A 20659-nucleotide genomic window follows, 5' to 3' on the forward strand; every position below is an offset into this window, starting at 1 on the left:
TCCCCCTCTCTGCATAGCCCCCTCAATTCCTCTCTGTCCTATAAAAGGGGGGGGCTTTCAGTAGTGCTGGCACTATCTCCCAGCAATTGAAGGCAAAAAAAAAAAAAATTATAATGGATTACATCATGAAAACACAGATATTCATGCTTGGATTAAAAAAAGAAATTTAAAAGTTTTAATGTCAAAGACCATGGTAAAACAGTCTCGAGCATGGGCAGATGGTCTCTCAACTGTTCCTGGAGCCTCACCCCTCCAGAACCCTACCTACTCCACTGGGGAAAGAGAAACAGGCTGGGGGTATGGATCGACCTGCGAACACCTATATTCAGTGGAGAAGTAATTACACAAGTGGGAACTTCCACCTTCTGCACCCCAAAAAGAATTTGGGGAAATAGCGTAGTGGATAAAGCATTGAACTCTCAAGCAGGAGGTCCTAAAATCAGTCCCCGGCAGAGTAATGCCTGGTTCTTTCTCTTTCTAATTCTTTCTCATTAATAAATAAATAAAATCTTTAAAAAATAATAATTTTGGTCCATACTCCCAGAAGGATAACGAATAGGGAAGTTTCCAGTGGAGGGGATGGGACACAGAACTCTGGTGGTGGGAACAGTGTGGAATTGTACTCCTGTTATCTTACAATTTTGTCAATCATTATTAAGTCACTAATAAAAAATAATTTAAAAAGAATCATCTCTGTTCCGCACCTGTGCTCACTACTTTTGTCAGTGTTGTTGTAAACCCCTGGATCGTTTGGCCAGGATATTTCCGAGTGGACAGCTACAGCACTCTGGCTGGACCCAACATCATTTAGCACGCAGTGCCATGAATGCAACACCATGTAGCCAACTCCTAGAAATCGCACAAGACCTTGACGTGAGGGGATGTCCCTTCTGGAATTAGAGTTCCCTTCTCGATAAGATATTGGAGGTCTCATTGCAGGGAATTCTAGAGCGAAAACAATAGGAGGATGAGGGCTTGTGAGACTTTTTCCCATCAAGAAAAATACCCATAAACTAGCCCTGTTGACAGTGCAGAGCAGTGCTTCTATCTAGGGTCAAGGCCAGAGCAATGTACACCTTATTCCACTCAGCCTCTTCCTCTGATAAAGTACAGAAAACTCTTCAGAAGAGCATAGAGGCCTTAAAAAAAAAAAAAAAAAAAAAGAATTGCTTGAAAAAGAAGTGAACAAAGGAAAACTGGCATTAAGAAGATTGTTCCAGTCTGCTTCTGTTGGCTGTGCAGAAGGATGTCTCAGTCCCTGCTTCTCACCTGCCTCCTCTCCATGCTCACACCTTCATCGCCAATGGGTGAGTACTCTGTCAACTACTTGACTAAGTGAACTTCTGTGGTCCGAGCTTGTTGTTAAGAGCTAGGATTCAGCGTTTTCAGCACTAGTTTGCGAATCTTTTTTTTTTTAAAGTCATTAGTAGCCTATGAAAATATAGTTCTTCAGACTTTCTGTTTTGTGCTCCGTTTAGCCTCTTGCCTGGGCAGCCACAGTTTCCATGGATCTGCCATATCCAGCTACTTTCCAGCTAAGTATTTCTTGGAGTGTATGTGAAAGGAATTCTAACTTTTTCATACTCCAGACTCTTACATAATTCCAACTTTAAAAGCATCTTTAAAGTTCAGGAGCTTTAGAGGTTTTTTAAAAAAACTTTATTTATTCATTTTTTCCCTTTTGTTGCCCTTGTTTATAGTCGTTGTTATTATTGTTGTTGTTATTATTGCTGTTGTTGTTATTGGATTGGACAGAGAGAAATGGAGAGAGATGGGGAAGATGGAGAGGGGGAGAGAAAGACAGACACCTGCAGACCTGCTTCACCGCCTGTGAAGTTACCCCCCTGCAGGTGGGGAGCCGGGGGCTTGAACCAGGATCCTGATGTGCATGCTTGCTCTTTGCATCACATGCGCTTAACCCGCTGAGCCACCGCCTGACTCCCTAGAGGCTTTTTTAATATAAAAACTATTGTTATTCATTAATGAATATAGTGAACTGACAGTTCTGTCCCCAGTGAAAGGCACATATTGAGCTAAATCAACCTGAATCTAGACATTTGAAAATATGATATACTGATTGAATCTTAAACAGTGTGCCTCTTTGGCTTGGCAAAAAACTGATAAACAAGACAAAGAAAAGTTTGAATTCGGGTTACTAAAAAAAAAAAAAAAAAAAACCCTTTTTCCCAGTAGAACTTAGCTTCTGAGAATTGGGTGGTAGCATGGTGAGTTAAGTGCAGATAGCACAAAGCTCAAAGACCTGCGTAAGGATCCCAGTTTGAGCCCTCCCCCCGTTCCCCACCTGCAGGGGGGTCACTTCACAAGCAGTGAAGCAGGTCTGCAGGTTTCTGTCTTTCTCTCCCCCTCTTTGTCTTCCCCTCCTCTCTCCATTTCTTTCTGTCCTATCCAACAACGACGACATCAATAACAACAATAATAACTACAACAATAAAACAAAAAGGAATAAATAAATAAATATTTAAAAAGAACTTAGGTTCTAAATAGAAAGAATGAAAGGAAAAAGGAGAAAAAGAAAGAATGAAAGGAAGGTGACATGGAGAGAAATATGCTTTATGGCACTTTTGAGTAGCTCAGTATTTAGCTGACCCTGATTCGTTGCTTCAGATTATCTCACATCCTATTTTAGTGCCTTTAAGGGACCACATTTAAAACAAGCTTGCCCTTGTGAGAACTATAGTAGCCATCTTTGGGAGGTGGGAATGTGGACACCAGATGTGGAAATGTGGTGTGTGGGGGGAAGGGCAACATGGAACTATACCCTGTAATCTCACAGTTTTATTGCCCACTAGTAGTCACAAGTAAAAACTGATAAAATGAAATAAAAACTAAAAGTGGGACTGGGTGGTGGTGGTGCACCTGGTAGAGTACACATGTTATCATGCATTAAGACCCAGGTTCAAGGCCCTGGCCCCCAAATGTAGTCAAGAAACTGCAGAGTTCTGGAACAGTGCTGCAGTGCAGGTACCAAGCCTCAGTGATCACCCTGGTAGCAAAATAAAATAAAATAGTTGTGTAGTAGCATGGATGGGCTCCTAGACCAGAGAGACACACAGCTAAAAAAAAAAAAAAAAAAAAAAAGAAGAAGAAGAAGCAGGAGGAGGAGGAGAAAAAATCAAGAATTTGAATGTGCTTTGATATTTCAACAGAGAAAACTGGAGATGGGGGTTGTATGGAGAATCTGTACTATCTGCTCAGTTATTCTCTGAAACGAAAACTGTGCTAAAAATAGTCTTTGGAAAATAGACTCTAGTTAAGATTAATCTCTCAGTATCTGCTGCCAATTACTTCTTCTTCTTCTAAGAGCTGATTAAATAAACGTCCTCCTCCCCTCACCTTCTAGTTCCCTTCCTTCCCACTCCTCTCTTGCCACTCCCCTCTCCAGGATGTTACTATCCTCCCCTGCATCTCTCCCTTCTCTCCCTCCCCAGATTTGGTTTTAAAACAGCCCTTACAGGACAACGCCAGAAGATAAAGGGACTTTGGAGTCAAGAATTTGGGTGTGGGTGGTGAAGGCAGCTGGCCCTGGGAACAGAGGGTGACAGAAAAGCAGGGAGAAGGACGGGGAAGGGAGAGGAGAGAAGAAGAGGTTGGAAAGCAGAGTGCAGAGGGGAAAGTAGTAAGGGGATGGAGAGAGAGGGAACAGGAATGAGGGAGGAATCTTCAGGACCTAGTGGGGCTGGCTTCCAGGAGCAATCCAAGCTATTCCAATGGCCTGAGGGATGATGAACAGGATCTAGGATCTAGGTATCTCTACAATGACAGAGACATTGACAATATCTCTCTGCATTGTGCAGCAAGAAAGGAGGTGGGGGAGAGTAGCCCGCCAGATGGTGGACAAGCAAGCATCCTAGTAAAGACTGAAGAGCTTTTTGGCACACTGAGGAACTTCGAACTTTAAAAGGAATGCATAGGATTGTTCTCCATTTGAAAAAAAAATAATAATAAGGTCCACATTGAGGGAGTGAAAAACAGAAGTTAACTTTTCAGGAACCAGATGATATAAACAGTGAATTACTACCTGAAAGAGAGTTGAGCAGGTGGGAACTAGGGGCTTGAACCTGGATACTTCTGCAGGGAGACATGTGTGCTCAGCCAGTGTGCCACCACCTGGCCGCAGGAGAGGGAGAGAGAGAGATACAGAGACAGAGACGGAGTTGAGTCTAGTAGAACAGGCATATCTAATATTAGAAAATATTGCCTAGGCAACTTTTTGAAAATGTAATTCGTATTTCAGAAGCTAGTAAATTTCTCCTATTTGTGCAAATTTCCCCTACCACTGGAGAGGAGAGGAAGTGAACTTTGATGAAATGACAGTTATAATAAGAGAAAACCTTATAAATCATGGAATGGTGGTTGCACAAGGCCTAGGGATTTCTGTAGAAGTCATTAAAGGATGAGTACTTGACTGTTTCTTATAAAATTAGAGCCATGGAGAGGAACCAAATATTTCTACAGCTTTATAACCACCTGTGAAATTACTTTGGGAACTTTGCTTCTTAAGCAAACTACAGATGGGCAAGCAGAAGTGGGAATTTCCCCTTTTGAGAAAGGAGCGTATTCAAGGGTATTTCTTGCCTTCAATGGATATCAAACTGTGGTCAAGGGTACAGGTGTGAAACCTCAAATACATTTTAAAGAAGCGGATAGTTCCTGCCATGTATACTCTACAAATACACAATTGCCAGAAAATGAACTATTTCCTGTCTCAAGTTTATGGAAGCCACTAGCAGCAGTCTACACACACCTACATGTAAATAAAGTTTGAACTTGAGTTTTGTTGTTTTTTTTTGCCTCTAGGGTTATCGCTGGGGCTGGGTGCCCACACTATGAATCCACTGCACCTGGCGGCCATTTTTTCCATTTTTTTTTTTTTAATGGATAGGACAGAGAGAAATTGAAAGGGAGGGGGAAGGTAGAAAGAGAGATAGACACCTGAGGACCTGCTTCATCACTTGTGAAGCCCCCCCCCCCCGCAGGTGGGGAGCTGAGGGCTGGAACCTGGATCTTTAATCTTGTCTTTATGCTTCATACTATGTGCTCTTTACTCAGTATGCTACGCCTGCCTTCCCCCAATTTTTTAAAAATATCTTTGGTAGCTATTTGTCAGTATACTTTGTGTTTCTAAGTGACTATGCCACAGAAGACATTTCTTTAAAAAATTTTTTTTAATATTTATTTATTCTTCTGTTGCCCTTGTTATTTATTGTTGTAGTTATTATTGTTGTTATTGATATCTTCATTGTTGCATAGGACAGAGAGAAATGGAGAGAGGAGGGGAAGACAGAGAGCGAGAGAGAAAGATAGACACCTGCAGACCTGCTTCACAGCTTGTGAAGCGACTCCCCTGCAGGTGGGGAGCCAGGGCTGGAACCGGGATCCTTACACCAGTCCTTACACTTCCCGCCACTTGCGTTTAAACTGCTGTGCTACCACCCAACTCCCAGAAGACATTTCTTTCAGTGGAATGAGTTAATACATTTGCTATCAAGTCTAGCTTCCCATTAATGTCAAAATCCATCTATGAACTTGCTGACCATCCAAATATTTTTGAAATATTCTAGAAATGGAAAGTTTAGCACACTGTGAGAGACCTATACATTACAATGTTAGAATGAAATTTCTTCCCCTTAACAACCTGTTCTTGAAACAGATTACCTAGTTCTTCTTTCAGAAGCCTGTTCCAGATTTGTGATAAACATACAACAGATAAATATACTCTTTTCTTTTTCTCCAAACCATAGTTCCCAACTTTTTCATTAGTAAGTAATTTCAGGCTCCTTCTGCTTCTAATCATCTTCCTCTGAACACCAATTTAGTCTATCACTTTTGTAGAACGTAGCCTTCTGTTTGAACACAACACTAAATATTTTCTGAACAGTGAAAGTATAATCCTAACCCCTCTCAACAATTGTCCTTTCATCAAATGTTTACTCTGCACAAAAGATTTGGTATAATGCTAACACTACATCTTAAGTACATTTGAAGCAATTTTGTGAAGGACATTTATAAAATTAAACGAAAACTGCTTTGAGGGAAATTTAAACAAATTCTTTCATGAGCCCCCCAAATCTCAAAATGCAAGGCCAAGAAAGTGACCATCATGATCTGAAACATCACCAGGTCCCCCTCAGGTGTCTTTTTGTTTGCAGCCCTGGATCCTTGCTCTGCATATATAAGTCTGAATGAGCCCTGGAGGAACACTGACCACCAGCTAGATGAGTCACAAGGTTCACCTTTATGTGACAACCATGTGGACGGAGAGTGGTATCGCTTCACAGGCATGGCAGGGGATGCCATGCCCACCTTCTGCATACCAGAAAACCACTGTGGAACTCATGCACCTGTCTGGCTCAACGGCAGTCACCCTCTAGAAGGTGATGGCATTGTACAACGCCAGGCCTGTGCCAGCTTCAATGGGAACTGCTGCCTCTGGAACACCACAGTGGAGGTTAAGGCTTGTCCTGGAGGCTACTACGTGTATCGTCTGACCAAGCCCAGTGTCTGCTTTCATGTCTACTGTGGTCGTGAGTACCGTCACTAAGCTCCTCACCTTCTGCCACAATGGCGTCAAACTGAAAAGTGGCCTGTGAAATTCAATAATGACAACAAGTATATCTCAGAGTCTTAGGGCCGTAAAGACTATCGGGTTGTGATTTCTGATATCTGATGTCTTCAATTTCTGAAAGATTGCTAAAATAACAGAATGAGAGGGCTTGGGAGACAGCATAATGGTTATGAAAAAGAGTTTCAGACCTGAGGCTCTGAGGTCCAAGGTTTGATCTGCAGCACCATCATAAACCAGAACTGGACAGGAATTAGTCTCTCTCTCTCTCTCTCTCTCTCTCTCTCTCATTAAAATAAATACATAAAATATTTTTAAATCTATAACTTGAAAAAATTAATAGAATGGGGGAAAAGCTATATATTTTTAAATATTTATTTATAAAAAGGAAACACTGACAAAACTATAGGATAAGAGGGTTACAATTCCCACCACCAGAACTCCATATCCCATCCCCTCCCCTTATAGCTTTTCCTATTCTACTCCCTCTGGGAGTATGGACTCAAGGTCATTGTGGGATGCAGAAGGTGGAAGGTCTGGTTTCTGTAATTGCTTCCCCGCTGAACATGGGCGCTGACAGGTCGACCCATACTCCCAGCCTGTCTCTCTCTTTCCCTAGTGGGAAGGACTTTGGGATTGTCTGTCCAGGGAAGTCTGGTTGGCCTCCTGCTAGCATCTGGAACCTGGTGGTTGACAAGAGAGTTAACATACAAAGCCGAACAAATTGTTGACCAAAAGCTATGTTTTTGGAAAGTTCCATTTTATCTTCTTCCATTCAAACATTAAAAAGTGAAATGTTGAGTTTTATAACCTATATATTGAATTTCCAAACTTTTTTAGTCTGGGGAACCCCATTTTAAGGTATATGTGATATCCATATGGTGGCATTGTGTTTCAAATCCCTTGGTTTTTAAAATCATATGTAATGAAAAAAAATCATATGTAATGGTGAGATGATACTTAAGATTAGTAATACTTAAAAATGAATTTCTGTATTATTAAAGCCTTCAAACCTTTGTGCAAAGAACAGTGGGAGATAGAACTTATTTAGCCAACAGTTTATGTTTAGTGGTATTTTTGAGTTGTAGAAACTCTTATTACCATCCAAGATCTGTGGATCTAAAGTAATGTTCTTCCATTGATCTAAATGGAAGAAAATATCCCCCAGGTGACTCTTTCTCCTGACTTCTGTAAACTCTTGTATGAGAACTCCCTTGGTATTGCCTAGGACCTCATATTTCATGATGAAACTCATGAGACTTAGTTTTAATGAATGACTGTTTCCTCTAGCCCTTGCCTCTCATGAAAGGTTCATCTTTGCCCTTTAGATTTCTATGACATCTGTGATGAGGACTGCCACGGTGGCTGCTTGGAGACCAGTGAATGCACCTGCTCTCCAGGAACGGTGCTGGGCCCCGACAGGCAGACGTGCCTTGGTAAGAAACTGATCTTGGCAAGCAAGCAGGCAATTAGGCTCAAAAGAATAATCACAGGTCTTCCTGATTCAGAGCACCATTGTTTCTGTGGTTTGTGTCTCTGAGAAGTTGGGTGATGTTTGTCTTTTCAGTTAATAACTAAAAACAGCAAGTCAAATTTCTATCATGTTTAGGGATCATCTAAACTGTCTGCTTATGCAACTCTATGTGACTAGAATGAAAAATTGAATTTTAGTTGTACTTAATTTTCATTTTAAAATTGATATCCGATTCAGTCACTAGTACCCTGAAAATATTTGAAATAACTTGAATAACCAACAGTAAATTTTATGTATCTAAATACAGATCAGATATTTCTGATGGAAATTTAGTATCCACATCAAGACATGCTCTAATATATATATATAAATATGAAATAGATTTTGAAGGCAATTTTAAAAAAGAATGAACATTACATCAAGAATTTTAATATTAGTTAGATCTATTTAAATGAACTATTTTGGACATGGGGTTAAAATTAAATATTCAGACTAAGTTTAATTTATTTTAACAATTTTTAAAGTATGGCTACTAGAAAGTTAGAAGTTACACGTGTGGCTTACTTTGTATTCCCATAGATAACTCTGGTCTAGAATTACCTAAAGACACACTCCAACAGCTTGTTTTTCTTTTCTTTTCCTTATTTCTTTTTATAGGGTAGAGAGAAACTGAGAGAGGAGGGGAATACAGAGAAGGAGAAAGAGAGACATCTGCAGTACTGCTTGACCACTCATGAAGTTTCTCCTCTACAGGAGGGGACCAGTGACTTGAGCTGAGGTCCTTGTGCACAGTAGTGTGTGGACTCATGCCACCACCTGGCTCCTTCAGCTATGAGATCTTAGTTTGTTTTTAGCACAAAAGGGAAATTTGATTATTTGTAGCAAATCCAGACTGGTGCGTATGCATATATAAATTTGTTTTGCTTTCAGTTGCGACTTCCCTTTTTACTCCCCTTTCTTTTGCTTTTATGTTTAGTAATTTTTCAGTTGTTTTATGATAGATTTGGGGGTTTATTCTGCTATTTCCAATTCGAAGTCCCTTGCCAACTCTCATGATGAACCATTTTTGCACGTGCCGTGTGTGATGGCAAACCATCTTCTGTGTAATTTCTTTTCTGTGGAAGTGTATTACCACCTGGCTTGTGAACACTTATCACAGAGCAGTTTTTCAAATGCTTCTGTTGGGAACCATAGCAACTTCACCAGTTCAAGCCAAAAGGTTTCTATACTGCATGGGCAGTGTAAGTTTAAATTTCATCCTGGCAGGAACCGCTTAGGGCTTCTTCATTCCTGAGGACTTTGCTCTTTCCTAGAGCCTAGTCAGGGAGTTTCCTTACTGCTTCCATACACCCCATAACACAGTTCTCTTCTTTCATTGTGGGGGTAGCTTTGGGGGTTGCAGGTTTCATATCCAGCTTACTTCCTCTTCAGAACCCAAAGCGATGCCTCCTGTTACTTCGTGGTTGTTTAGACCTTAGTTCTCAGCATATGTCCTATATACAAGCTACCAAAGCTTCCTGTGCTTTGCAAAAGGAAGGGGTAGGGAGGGCCACCATTTGTTGCCAACTCTAAAATTTTTATGAGTCTGTCTCTTTCATCAGATTCTAGATTATTTAAAATCATTGCTTAAATACATTATGGGGGTATTCCATATTTAAAATAAAGTTTTTAAAGCAGTTGTTCATGTTCTGATAAGTCACACACACAGAGAGAGAGGTTATCAGGTCTTTATTTCATTTTGTAATGTAACATAGGTAACAACAAGTGTCATGCTGCAACACAGAGGAGAGAGAGGAGACCCAGAGCGGAGAGGGAACACAATTCTTTATTCGCGCAGGCACCTCAGAGTTGGGTGAGAGCACAGTGGTTCAGGCCACGTGGAGATAGCCAAAATGGTCGCCCCCCCGCTACGTGCAGCACCCTTCCGTCACCGAGGTGTAAAGCAGGCAAGAGAGTGAGGGGCAGAAAAAGAAGGGCTTTATAGGGCAAAAACCAGGAGTGACGAGCCGGGATGGGATTGGTTGGGAAAGGCACTCCGACAATGTCCCAACTCTCGCGGGAACTGGTAGTAGCCTGAGGGGACAACATGGCAGATGTGACTGCATCTGTACAATTTCCCAGCATCTCCCCCTTTCCTTATATCTAATGGCCACAGTTCAGGAAATTTAGAGTGGAGCATGCTTAAATGTTTTTAAGGAATGCCATGCTCAGGTGGGAAGATGTAGGATGTTTTTGTGGGGGAGGGAAGACTTACATGGCCGCCAACCTTGTGAGATTATGTGTCCCCCCTGTGCTCAACCCCTCTGTAGAGAGACTTACCTGGAGGGACTCATCTCATAGGTTAAGCTCTGCTAGGCTCCACCTTCTCCTCACAATATTTCTATATCTTTCCCTATCTTTCTGTCTAGTCATCGCATTAAGATGGGTCAATGTCTGTAAAAGACTCCATCTGTGACAGAGTAATAGTAGTGTAGGGGTGAGCAGAAACCTTTTGGGCATAAACCTGAATGATAGAACAAAACAGGAAGGGACAAGTAGGGGAGCAGTAAGAGCCTGTGTGATGCCAAAGGAAGGCTGTTGGGCAAGGGGATTTTCTTGCCTCAAAGGACAGGGCCTAAAGGGCCCCCTCTGGGGGCATCTCTTGCCTCTGGGGGCATTTCATGCCTCAAAGGGCATTTCCTGCCTTTGGAGGCAGGACTTAGTAAGGAGGGGGGGTTTCCTACCTCCGGGGGCAGGACCTGCAGGTGAGGGGAACATAGCCTATAGAGTCCCAAGGCTCTGGCTGCAAAGTCCATGGACTGCTGTGGTCAGTCTTTGAGAAACCCAGCAGTGTAAAGGGAACTGCTGTAACAAGGACTCCATTTTTCCTGCCCTGTTGCCTTTCAGAAGGAAAAGACAAGCAATCAGGAACCTTTTGCTCCAGCAGAGGGCAGATGAACCAATAAGCTTGGCTGAGGAGAAAGAGTTGACTGAAATAAAGCACTGCAGCAAAGGGACTGAGTGAAAGTGTTTGCTCAAGATCTAAAAAGATGGGTGATTCTACTAGGGGCTGAGGAGCTGCTCAGAAGTTTGCAAATGGTGTGATTTCTTGTCTACAGATGAAAATGAATGTGAGCAAAACAACGGGGGCTGCAGCGAGATCTGTGTAAATCTCAAGAACTCGTATCGCTGTGAGTGTGGGCTCGGTCGTGTGCTAAGAAGTGATGGCAAGACTTGTGAAGGTGAGGATGTTTACAAAAGGATTCAGTGTAAGAGTCCAAGCTGAGCCATTGGCTTATTCTTGCCATTTATGAAACTACCCAACATCAAAAGAGATGAACTTTTTTTTAGCTGTGTAAAGAAATGACAAGGGAGTCGGACGGTAGCTCAGCGGGTTAAGCGCACTGTGGCACAAAGGGCAAGGACTGGCATCAGGATGCCGGTTCGAGCTCCCGGCTCCCCACCTTCAGGGGCATCACTTCACAGGGGGTGAAGCAGGTCGGCAGGTGTCTCTCTGTCTCTCTTCCTCTCTATCTCCCCTTCTCTCTCAATTTCTGTCTCTATCCAATAACAAATAAAAAAAAATTTAATTAAAAAAAAAGAAATGACAAAAGAGGAGTCAGGCGGTGGCACCCCTAGTAGAGCGCACATGTTACAATGTACAAGGACCCAGGTTTAAGCCCGCAGTCTCCATGTGCAGAAGGGAGCTTCATGAATGACGAAGCAGTGCTGCAGATTTTTCTCAGCCTCTCTCCCTCCTTTTTGCTCTCCTTCCCTCTCCACTTCTCTGTCTGTATCCAATAAATATATAAATGAAATATTTTTTAAAAAAGAAATTACAAGAAAGTCGTCATTATTGGGGCTGGGTGGTGGCATACCTGGTTGAGCGCACATGTTACAGTGCACAAGGACCCAGGTTCAAGCCCCCAGTCCCCACCTGCAGGGGGAAAGCTTTCCGAGTGGTGAAGTAGTGCTACAGGTGTCTCTCTGTCTCTCTCCCTGTCTATCTCCCCTCCTCCTCTCAATTTCTGGCTGTCTCTATCCAATAAATAAAGATAATTTAAAAAAATTAAGTCTTTAAAAAATTTTTTTTAAAAAACAGTAAGTCATCATTATTTTGGTCTATACTCCCAGAGAGATAAAGAATAGGGAACCTGGAGGCCGGGTGGTAGTGCACCAGGTTAAGTGCACATAGTATAAAGCTCAAGGACCCACAATAGGATCCCAATTTCAGCCCCAGCCCCAGCCCCACCCCCTGTTCCTCATCTGCAGGCAAGTTGCTTCATAAACAGTGAAGCTAGTCTGCAGGTGTCTGTCTTTCTCTCCCTCTCTCTGTTTTCCCCTCCTCTCTCAGTTTCTCTCTGTCCTATCCAGTAAAATGGAAAAAACAAATTGCCTCCGGGAGCAGTGGATGCATATTGTGAGCACAGAGCCCCAACAATAACCCTGGAGGCAAAAAAAAAAAAAAAAAAGGGAAACTTCCAATGGAGGGGATAGGATGCAGAACTCTGGTGGTAGGGATTGTATGAAATTTTACTCCTCTTATCCTACAATCTTACCAATCACTAGTAAAAAAAAATAAATAAATAAATAAAAAGATTCATCACTGAGGGTGCTCATGTGACAGACAGAATTCAGTGCCCATTGTGTCACAGAGATTTAATAAGAGGCAGTTGCTGCATTTTGCAAGAGACAGAGGACTATATTTTAATTTGATAATTAAAAACCAGTGTATTCTGTGTTTCTCAAAAGTTAATGTGCCCTTGAATAACCTGGAATCTTGCTAAAACACAGATTTTGCTTTAGTAGGTCTGGGGTCAGGCCAAAATATCCATTTCTAATAACTCTTGGTGACACCTACACTGCAGATCCAAGGAACATAGCAGAGTAGGGAGGTGATAGGAGCAGGCAGCATAGCGAATGGGTTTATACTTGTGTTGCTGAACTTTCCCTGTAGAATCTGTGTGTTTACAATGTCTCATAGGTGAGATATGGTATCTCAGAAGTGTGTGACTGCTTTTCATATCGCCACTCCCCGACCCCCTGCCAGTGTTTTGCACTGAGTGGAGATGAATGCATAGTTTAATAAGTAAAATTATTAATTTTAGTAGAGGAAACACTATATACATCTAATATGATTGAGTAATAAAAATATGTAATTTACACCACGTAATTGAAGTGATAATTTTCTACTGCTATTGTGTGAAAATTAAAGTTTCTATTCTAAAGTATATTAGCCCTTTCAAATTATCACAACTCAAATCTCATCAGTTACTTTAATAAGTCTGAATCTCATGCCATTTGGAGTTGAGAGACTGGAAGCAGCAACAATAAAAAGCCTCTTTGTAGACAATGCAAAGAAATATGTGACTTGTTATTATTTATAGAACATATCATTTGCCCTACAGGATAATAGACTGTATGGCATAGTAGGGTTTAGAAGAGTTCATTTTTTAGTTATATTCAAAATAATTAAATGCTACCCCTTCCCAAAGGCAAACTAAACTGTTGTCCCCTATAATAAGATTAATTTTTTAAATTTTATTGAGTAAAGTTAATGTGCTGAACCCTGCACAAATCAACTATTTTATGCAATTATCTTTGTATATTTAAATACTAATGAAATGTTCAATGGGGAACACTTGTAATTATTTGTGAAAATTTTATTGGAAATATTCTAGTCAGTTTTCATTCAGATAAAGATATAGAGACACAAAGAGAGAGAGAGAGAGACTGCCTAGCACTAGAGATACCCCTGCACCTTGGTTCTCCCCTGTGGGGCCAGGTTTCAGGTCTGGGTTTTCTATATGGTGAGGCAGGAACCCTATGCTGCAAGTTATTCCTCTGACCAGGAAAGACCTTTTTAAAAAAAAATAAAATAAAATAAAAATTAAAAAAAAAAGGAAAGGAAGGAAGGAAGGAAGGAAGGAAGGAAGGAAGGAAGAGAATTGGGGCTGTGTGGTGGTGCACCTAGTTGAGCACATATGTTGCAATGCTCAAGGACCAGGGTTCAAGCTCCCAGTCCCCACCTGCAGGGGGAAAGCTTTGCAAGTGGTAAAGCAGTGCTGCAGGTGTCTCTCTGTCTCTGTCTCTCTGTATCTCCTTATTCCTCTCAATTTCTGGTTTTCTCTTTCCAATAAATAAATAAAGATAATTTTAAAAATTTTAAAAAGAAAAGAAAAAGAACAAAGAAAATCATTTTGGTTTTGAACATATTATTTCATATGTCTATAATTTCCTCTATATAGTTTCCTGATATAATTTTCAGCTATTCAAAAAAAAGCTAGAAAAGTACTTTTTTCCTTTCATACAGATTCATAGATATCCTAATCTCTTACATTTTGCAAAGAAAAATTTTAATTATCTTTTTTATTAAAAAAAAAAAAACAACCAAACAGAAGTTGAGAGGGAAGGGGGAGATAGAGAAGGAGAGAGAGAGTCACCTGCAGTCCTGCTTCACCATTCGCAAAGCTTTCCCCCTGCAGGTGGGGACTGGGGGCTCCAACTCGAGTTCTTACACATTGTAACACCTGAGTTCAACCAGATGTGCCACCACCCTGCCCACAAAGAAAAAATCATTGAAAATATAGTCTCCGTTTCACAAAAGACGGATTCACCCTAAGTTAATGTCGTTCCAAAGAACGACATTTTTTTTTTTAGTAGAAATCATATTAGGGGCCGGCGGTGGCACACTTGGTTGAATGCACAAACTACAGTGCGAGGACCCAGGTTCAAGCCCCCAGTCCCCACCTGCAGGGGGACAGCTTCACAAATGGTGAAGCAGAGCTGCAAGTATTTCTCTCTTTTTCTCTCTATCTCCCCCTTCCCTCTCAGTTTCTGACTGCCTCTATCCAACAAATAAAGATAATAAAAAATATTTTTAAAAAAGGAAATCACATTATATCTTCCCTTGAATGTCTCAGATAACTTAAAGGCATTTCTTTAAGGAGTCAGGCGGTAGCGCAGCGGGTTAAGTGCACGTGGCGCAAAGCGCAAGGACTGGCTAAGGATCCCGGTTCAAGCTCCTGGCTCCCCACCTACAGGGGCATCGCTTCACAGGCGGTGAAGCAGGTCTGTAGGTGTCTATCTTTCTCTCCCTCTCTCTGTCTTCCCCTCCTCTCTCCATTTCTCTCTGTCCTATCCAACAACGATGACAACAATAATAACTACAACAATAAAACAACTAGGGCAACAAAAGGGAATAAATAAATAAATAAATATTAAATAAATAAATATTTTTAAAAAAGCATTTCTTTACATTCAGAACAAGGTTGGCTAGTTTTATTCTGTATAGGTCAAATACCAGATATTCTAAGTGTTGTAGACCTTACAGAATCTGTTATAACTACTCACCTCTACCCTTGTATTGAGAAAGTTTCTGTAGATAATAGGTAAATGAATATGTGCCAATAAAACTTTATTTACAAGTATGTTGCAAGAGCAGGCTGGAATTCAATGATCCCTGACCTAGAAGATAATGCCCAGAGCCCACAGTGATCATTACTTTTCTCTGTTAGCTATGTAGCTTTTTTGTTTTCAAGAAAATGTTTTTCCTTTTTGTCCATTTGATTTAATATATTTATTATTTTTAAAATGTAAAAAATATTATTTAAAAAATATTTATTTACTGTTGAATAGAGATAAAGAAATTGAGAGGGGGAGATAGAAAGGGAAAGAGACAGAGAGACACCTATAGCCCTGCTTCATCACTTGTGACGCTTTCCCTCTGCAGGTGGGGACTGGGGGCTCGAGCCTGGTTCCTAGGGTACTGTAATGTGTGTGCTTAACCAGGCACACTACCACCTGGCCCTTAAAAAAAATGTAAGTGTTTCAAATAAACTGCTTTGTAAAAGAAACATCAGAGTTCCAGGGGCCAGGCAGTGGTGCACCAGGTTAAGCACACATAGCACAAAGACCCCTGCAAAGATCCTGGTTCCAACCCAGGCTCCCTACCTGCAGGGGGGGGGGGTCACTTAACAAGTGGTGAAGTAGGTCTTCAGTTGTCTATCTTTCTCCCTCCTTCTCTATCTCCCTCACCCCTCTCAATTTCCCTCTGTCCTATCCAAAAGACAAATAAATAAATATAAAATAAAATAAAAGAGAAGCATCAGAGTTCTGTTGAATGGATTCTTTTAGTGAGTTGTCCAGTCCTCATTTTTATAGTATAATTACTATCAGCTCAAAACACATATCTCTAGTGCTCTTAATTCTAGACACCTAAGAAAACAGACAAAACTAGGAAAGGACAGAAACAGACTGAGAGTATGGATCAACCTGCCAGGGCCCATGTCCAGCAGAGAAGCAGTTACAGAAGCCAGATCTCACACCTTCTGCACCCCAAAAATAATTTTGGTCCATACTCCCAGCAATGGAGAAATGATAGGGAAAGATGACCAGACGGATCTGAACTTTAATTCCATCAGGACCCAAAAAGAGAAGAGGAAAAAGGGAAGGACATTCAGTAGTAGTAGTGGGTGTAGGTGTAACTTAGAAGGGAAGAGAAGAGAAGAGAAGAGAAGAGAAGAGAAGAGAAGAGAAGAGAAGAGAAGAGAAGAGAAGGAAAGAGGGACCATGGAAAAAATAAGCAAATATAAACAAATATAGACAGATAGTTGGAGAAATAACAGTTAACCCATGTCTGCAGCCTTGGGAGAACTGCTGTAGCTTCCAATGGAGGGAATTGGGATGCAGAGCTGTGGTGGTGGGAGCGGTGCAGTTGTACCCCTGTTGTCTTAAAATTTTGTGGATCAGTATTACATCCCTAATAAAATTAAATATAAATAATAAAATAAAAAACAAGAGAGTTGAGTACCAGTCAGCATTAATTCTGACCACCCAGCTTATCAAGTTGAATTTATACTTTGATCCTTTATATAGCAACAAAACTGTATATGTATTTTAAAAAAATACCGTATAAAATTCCAAACTGGGTAGAGGAACTGTTACAAAAATTAAGAAAATTCTTTTGGACTTCCTTACCTAGATATAAATTTATGGATCAGTCTAAATATGAGAAAAAAAATATCAAGCAAACCCATACTGAAAGGCATTCTGTGAAACACCTCACCAGCTTGCCAGGTGAACGTAGTAATGACTGGTATCTTTACTATAAGATTTAATGATTTAATGAACTTCTGTGTGGTGGGTGGTGAGGGTTAGTCCCTCAGTCAGTAGGCCCCAGTCACACTGCAATGAGTCAAGTATAATCTCTGGTGCAAAGTGTCATCCCATAAACCAAAATGTTTAAGGAAGCAGGCTGCAAGAGCATTCTTTTTCTTTTGGCTTTTACCGCAGACATCGAAGGATGCCATAATAACAATGGCGGCTGCAGCCATTCTTGCATCGTGTTGGAGAAGAGCTACCGGTGTGAATGTCCTCGGGGCTTGGTGTTGGCCGAGGATAATCACACTTGCCAAGGTAGTGTACAGGCCCATTGGCTCTCTGCTCTGATTTCCGTCTCCTCCCTGCTGGAATCTCCCTTCCTTCTTTACCCTAATGTGTCAAGATTCTTATCTTTTAGAACAACATTTCTTGGAGCTGTATTTTTTACAGCTCCACTGAACAAAGTAACAACAACAACAACAAAAGCATATTTTCCTTTGTGTTAAGAAAAATGTGTTACAATCATAACTGTTTTTAAATATGCAGCTACACCATGAGCATCAACAATTCTGAGAACTGTTTTTTGAAAATCGAGTTATGTTTGTTCTGAATATTAATTCATTCACCCAGCAAAAATCTAATGAACACCTGCCTTTGATTTTTAATACAGTATATTGTTGTATGTCTTCACGTACTGATGTCCCCACACACTTGTCACAGTACCCAATAGGACCCTTTTGAGGGTATTTGTAATCTGGAGAAATGAACAGAGAAGTGTTAAGGGAAAGCTACCTTTTACTATTAAACTGAAGTGGATTTTATTGTCAGCATTTATGGTTCACTGATCAGTGCAAGGACAATTTGTAAGTCTTCCCTAAGTAGACTAATGCTGCTTTTATTACCTCTAATTAACAGTAAAGTCAAAGTAATGCCATTACTTGACAGAAGTCTATATGAAAGCAGGGCATTTTCCATATTGCCAATAAATTATATTTGCAAGTTAATCCTTTAAGTGTTTCAGTTTATAGAACTATGCTACCCATAGCTTCAGAAATATTTGTTGGATTGAAACTTGAACATACAAGGAGTGGGGGTAGATAGCATAATGGTTATGCAAAGAGTCTCTCATTCCTGAGGCTCTAAGTCCCAGATTCAGTCCCCTGCACCACCATAAGCTAGAGCTAATTAGTGCTCTGGAAAAAGAAAAAAAAAAAAAAGAGGAAGAAGAAGAAAGAGAGAGAGAGAAACTTGGACATACTATTCCTTAAATTTCATATATATATATTCAAGGAACATTATTTGACTACAACCTTGGGCTTTCAGAGTCCTAGGCTGCAGGAATACATAGCATAATGGTTATGCAAACAGACTCTCATGCCTGAGGCTCCAAAGTCCTAGGTTCAATCCCTAGCACCACCATAAACCAGAGCTGAGAAGTGCTCTGATCAAAATAATTAAAAAAAAAAAAAAAAGAGTCCTGGGCTTATTCACAAAATGGTTTTGAGCCTCGTATATTTCACTGAGGCTAGAACGAAAAGCACAAGTTGTGCAGAGGGTAGATAGCATAATGGTTATGCAAACAGATTCCCATGCCTGAGGCTCCAAAGTCCCAGGTTCAATCCCTAATACCACCATAAACCAGAACTGAACAGTGCTCTGGTTTAAAAAAAAGAAAAGAAAAAAAGAGAAAAGAAAAAAAAAGAGAAAAGCATAAGTTGTTTGAAGGTGAAGTAGTTCCTTGTACAGCCTTCTTAGCCATTTCTCCAGCTCCGCTCCCCTGTTTCTAACAGAAGCCCTTTCTGCCATAGTCCCCGTGTTATGCAAGTCGAACACCATTGAAGTGAACATCCCCAGGGACCTGGTCGGCGGTCTGGAGCTCTTCCTGACCAACACCTCCTGCCGTGGAGTGTCCAACGGCACCCACGTCAACATCCTCTTCTCACTCAAGACGTGCGGCACTGTGGTCGATGTAGGTTTACAGTTACTTGGGAGACAGTTGATAGACACAGATGATATTTCATACAAGAGGTAGCAAATGATTTCAAGTATTGAAACTGAACGAGTTGAAAGGTTTATATCTCATTCAAGAATCTGCTCATTGCCGTGCTGGGGAGTCAGAAGTATAAACATACACAGTAGTAGTGAGATGACTGCACACAGGGATTATGTCTAAGATACAGGGAACAGATGGCAGGTGCTGGAGGAATCCAGGAAGGAACTGGACAAGAAAGACTTCAATTAGGGTGTGCATGAGTGTGCACACGCGCACACACACGCACACACACACACACACACACATTATACAAGCAGAGATGAACAAGAAAGGGCATTGGAGATGGAAATAAATAAGTCTTAGAGATGGACAAATTTAGGGATTATGCTAAGGCGAATGGGCAGTACAGTCTGACCTGCAGTAAAAACAGGTGGGAAGTAAACTGTGCTCAAAAAGTCAGCCATGAATGTTAGGATAATGAGATTTCTGGGTTTTATCCCATTGAAATGGGGTTAAGCTCACAATGTCATGATGAAATCAAAAGATAAATAGGGGAAAAAAAGACCTGGTTCCAAAATATTAGTATAGAGTCCCTTGCAATTAATTAATCACCTCTGAGGTTTCAGCACTCCGGCTTTTACAGAGAGAGAGAGACAAGAGAGAGGGAGAGAGAGAAACAAGAGAGAGGGAGAGAGAGAAACAAGAGAGAGGGAGAGGGAGGAAGAAAGACGCCACAGCACTGAAGTGGGACCTAGGCTCAAACCTGGGTCACATGCACAGCAAAGTAGCTACACTTTCCTGGTGAGCTATCTTGCCCTTCTGTTCTGCACTGTGTTTACTTATTGAATCCAACTAAGAGAAATCAGAGAGCTGCTCAGACTAAGGGGAAGAGATAAAGTGGTGTCAGTATAGATAAGTTTTGTTTCTTGTATTTCTGGGAAATGAAATGAAAATGCCCCATAAGAAGCCAAAGTTCCTGACACACAGGAAAGCAGATAGATGAGACTGGAGATAAAGACGTGAGGTCCATCTGTATAAACACGACGGCAGTCTATGAGACACAGCGATGAGTTCAGCACACAGTTATGCTGCAGTGTCAATAGACGCTGTTATTTTTCTAAAATATCAGAGCTTTGAGTTTGCTGACTCTGCACAGCTCAAGTTTTATGGGTTATATACCAGAGAAGTGTGTGGGTTGACTGTAAAGCAGTATGTAAAACTTTTAAACTGTCAGAATAGCTTGCTAAAATTAAGAAGCACTAGAAATACTTTATGACCCAGCAATATTATTCTTGGGCAGAAATCCAAAGTACATAAAATCATTCATTTGAAGGGACATGTGTACCCCCAAAAGTTCAAAGCTGCATATTTATAATAGCCACAGGGTGGGAACAGCCTAAATGTCCATTGACAGATGGCTGGATAAAGATGCAGTAGGACAGATATTCAGTGCAATTCCGCTCCACACCTTGAAAGTGATACTGTGTCCTTCATGACAGTGGACAGAACTTGAGGTGATTATGCTTAG

General features: G+C 41.0%; 1 protein-coding gene across 1 annotated transcript in view; it reads left to right on the forward strand.

Moving 5' to 3' along the window:
• The first annotated feature begins 843 nt into the window (after nucleotides 1-843).
• Nucleotides 844-20659, forward strand: part of OIT3 (oncoprotein induced transcript 3) — a 35113-nt gene continuing 15297 nt past the window's right edge. Inside the window, exons 1-6 of the mRNA XM_007539414.3 lie at nucleotides 844-1307; nucleotides 6171-6545; nucleotides 7912-8019; nucleotides 11156-11278; nucleotides 17331-17453; nucleotides 18947-19107. Coding sequence (XP_007539476.1) covers nucleotides 1247-1307; nucleotides 6171-6545; nucleotides 7912-8019; nucleotides 11156-11278; nucleotides 17331-17453; nucleotides 18947-19107 — 951 coding nt within the window. The 5' untranslated portion in view covers nucleotides 844-1246. The remainder of the gene's footprint in view (nucleotides 1308-6170; nucleotides 6546-7911; nucleotides 8020-11155; nucleotides 11279-17330; nucleotides 17454-18946; nucleotides 19108-20659) is intronic.

This window comes from Erinaceus europaeus, chromosome 1, assembly GCF_950295315.1.
Source record: "Erinaceus europaeus chromosome 1, mEriEur2.1, whole genome shotgun sequence".
In the NCBI taxonomy this organism is placed as follows: domain Eukaryota; kingdom Metazoa; phylum Chordata; class Mammalia; order Eulipotyphla; family Erinaceidae; genus Erinaceus; species Erinaceus europaeus.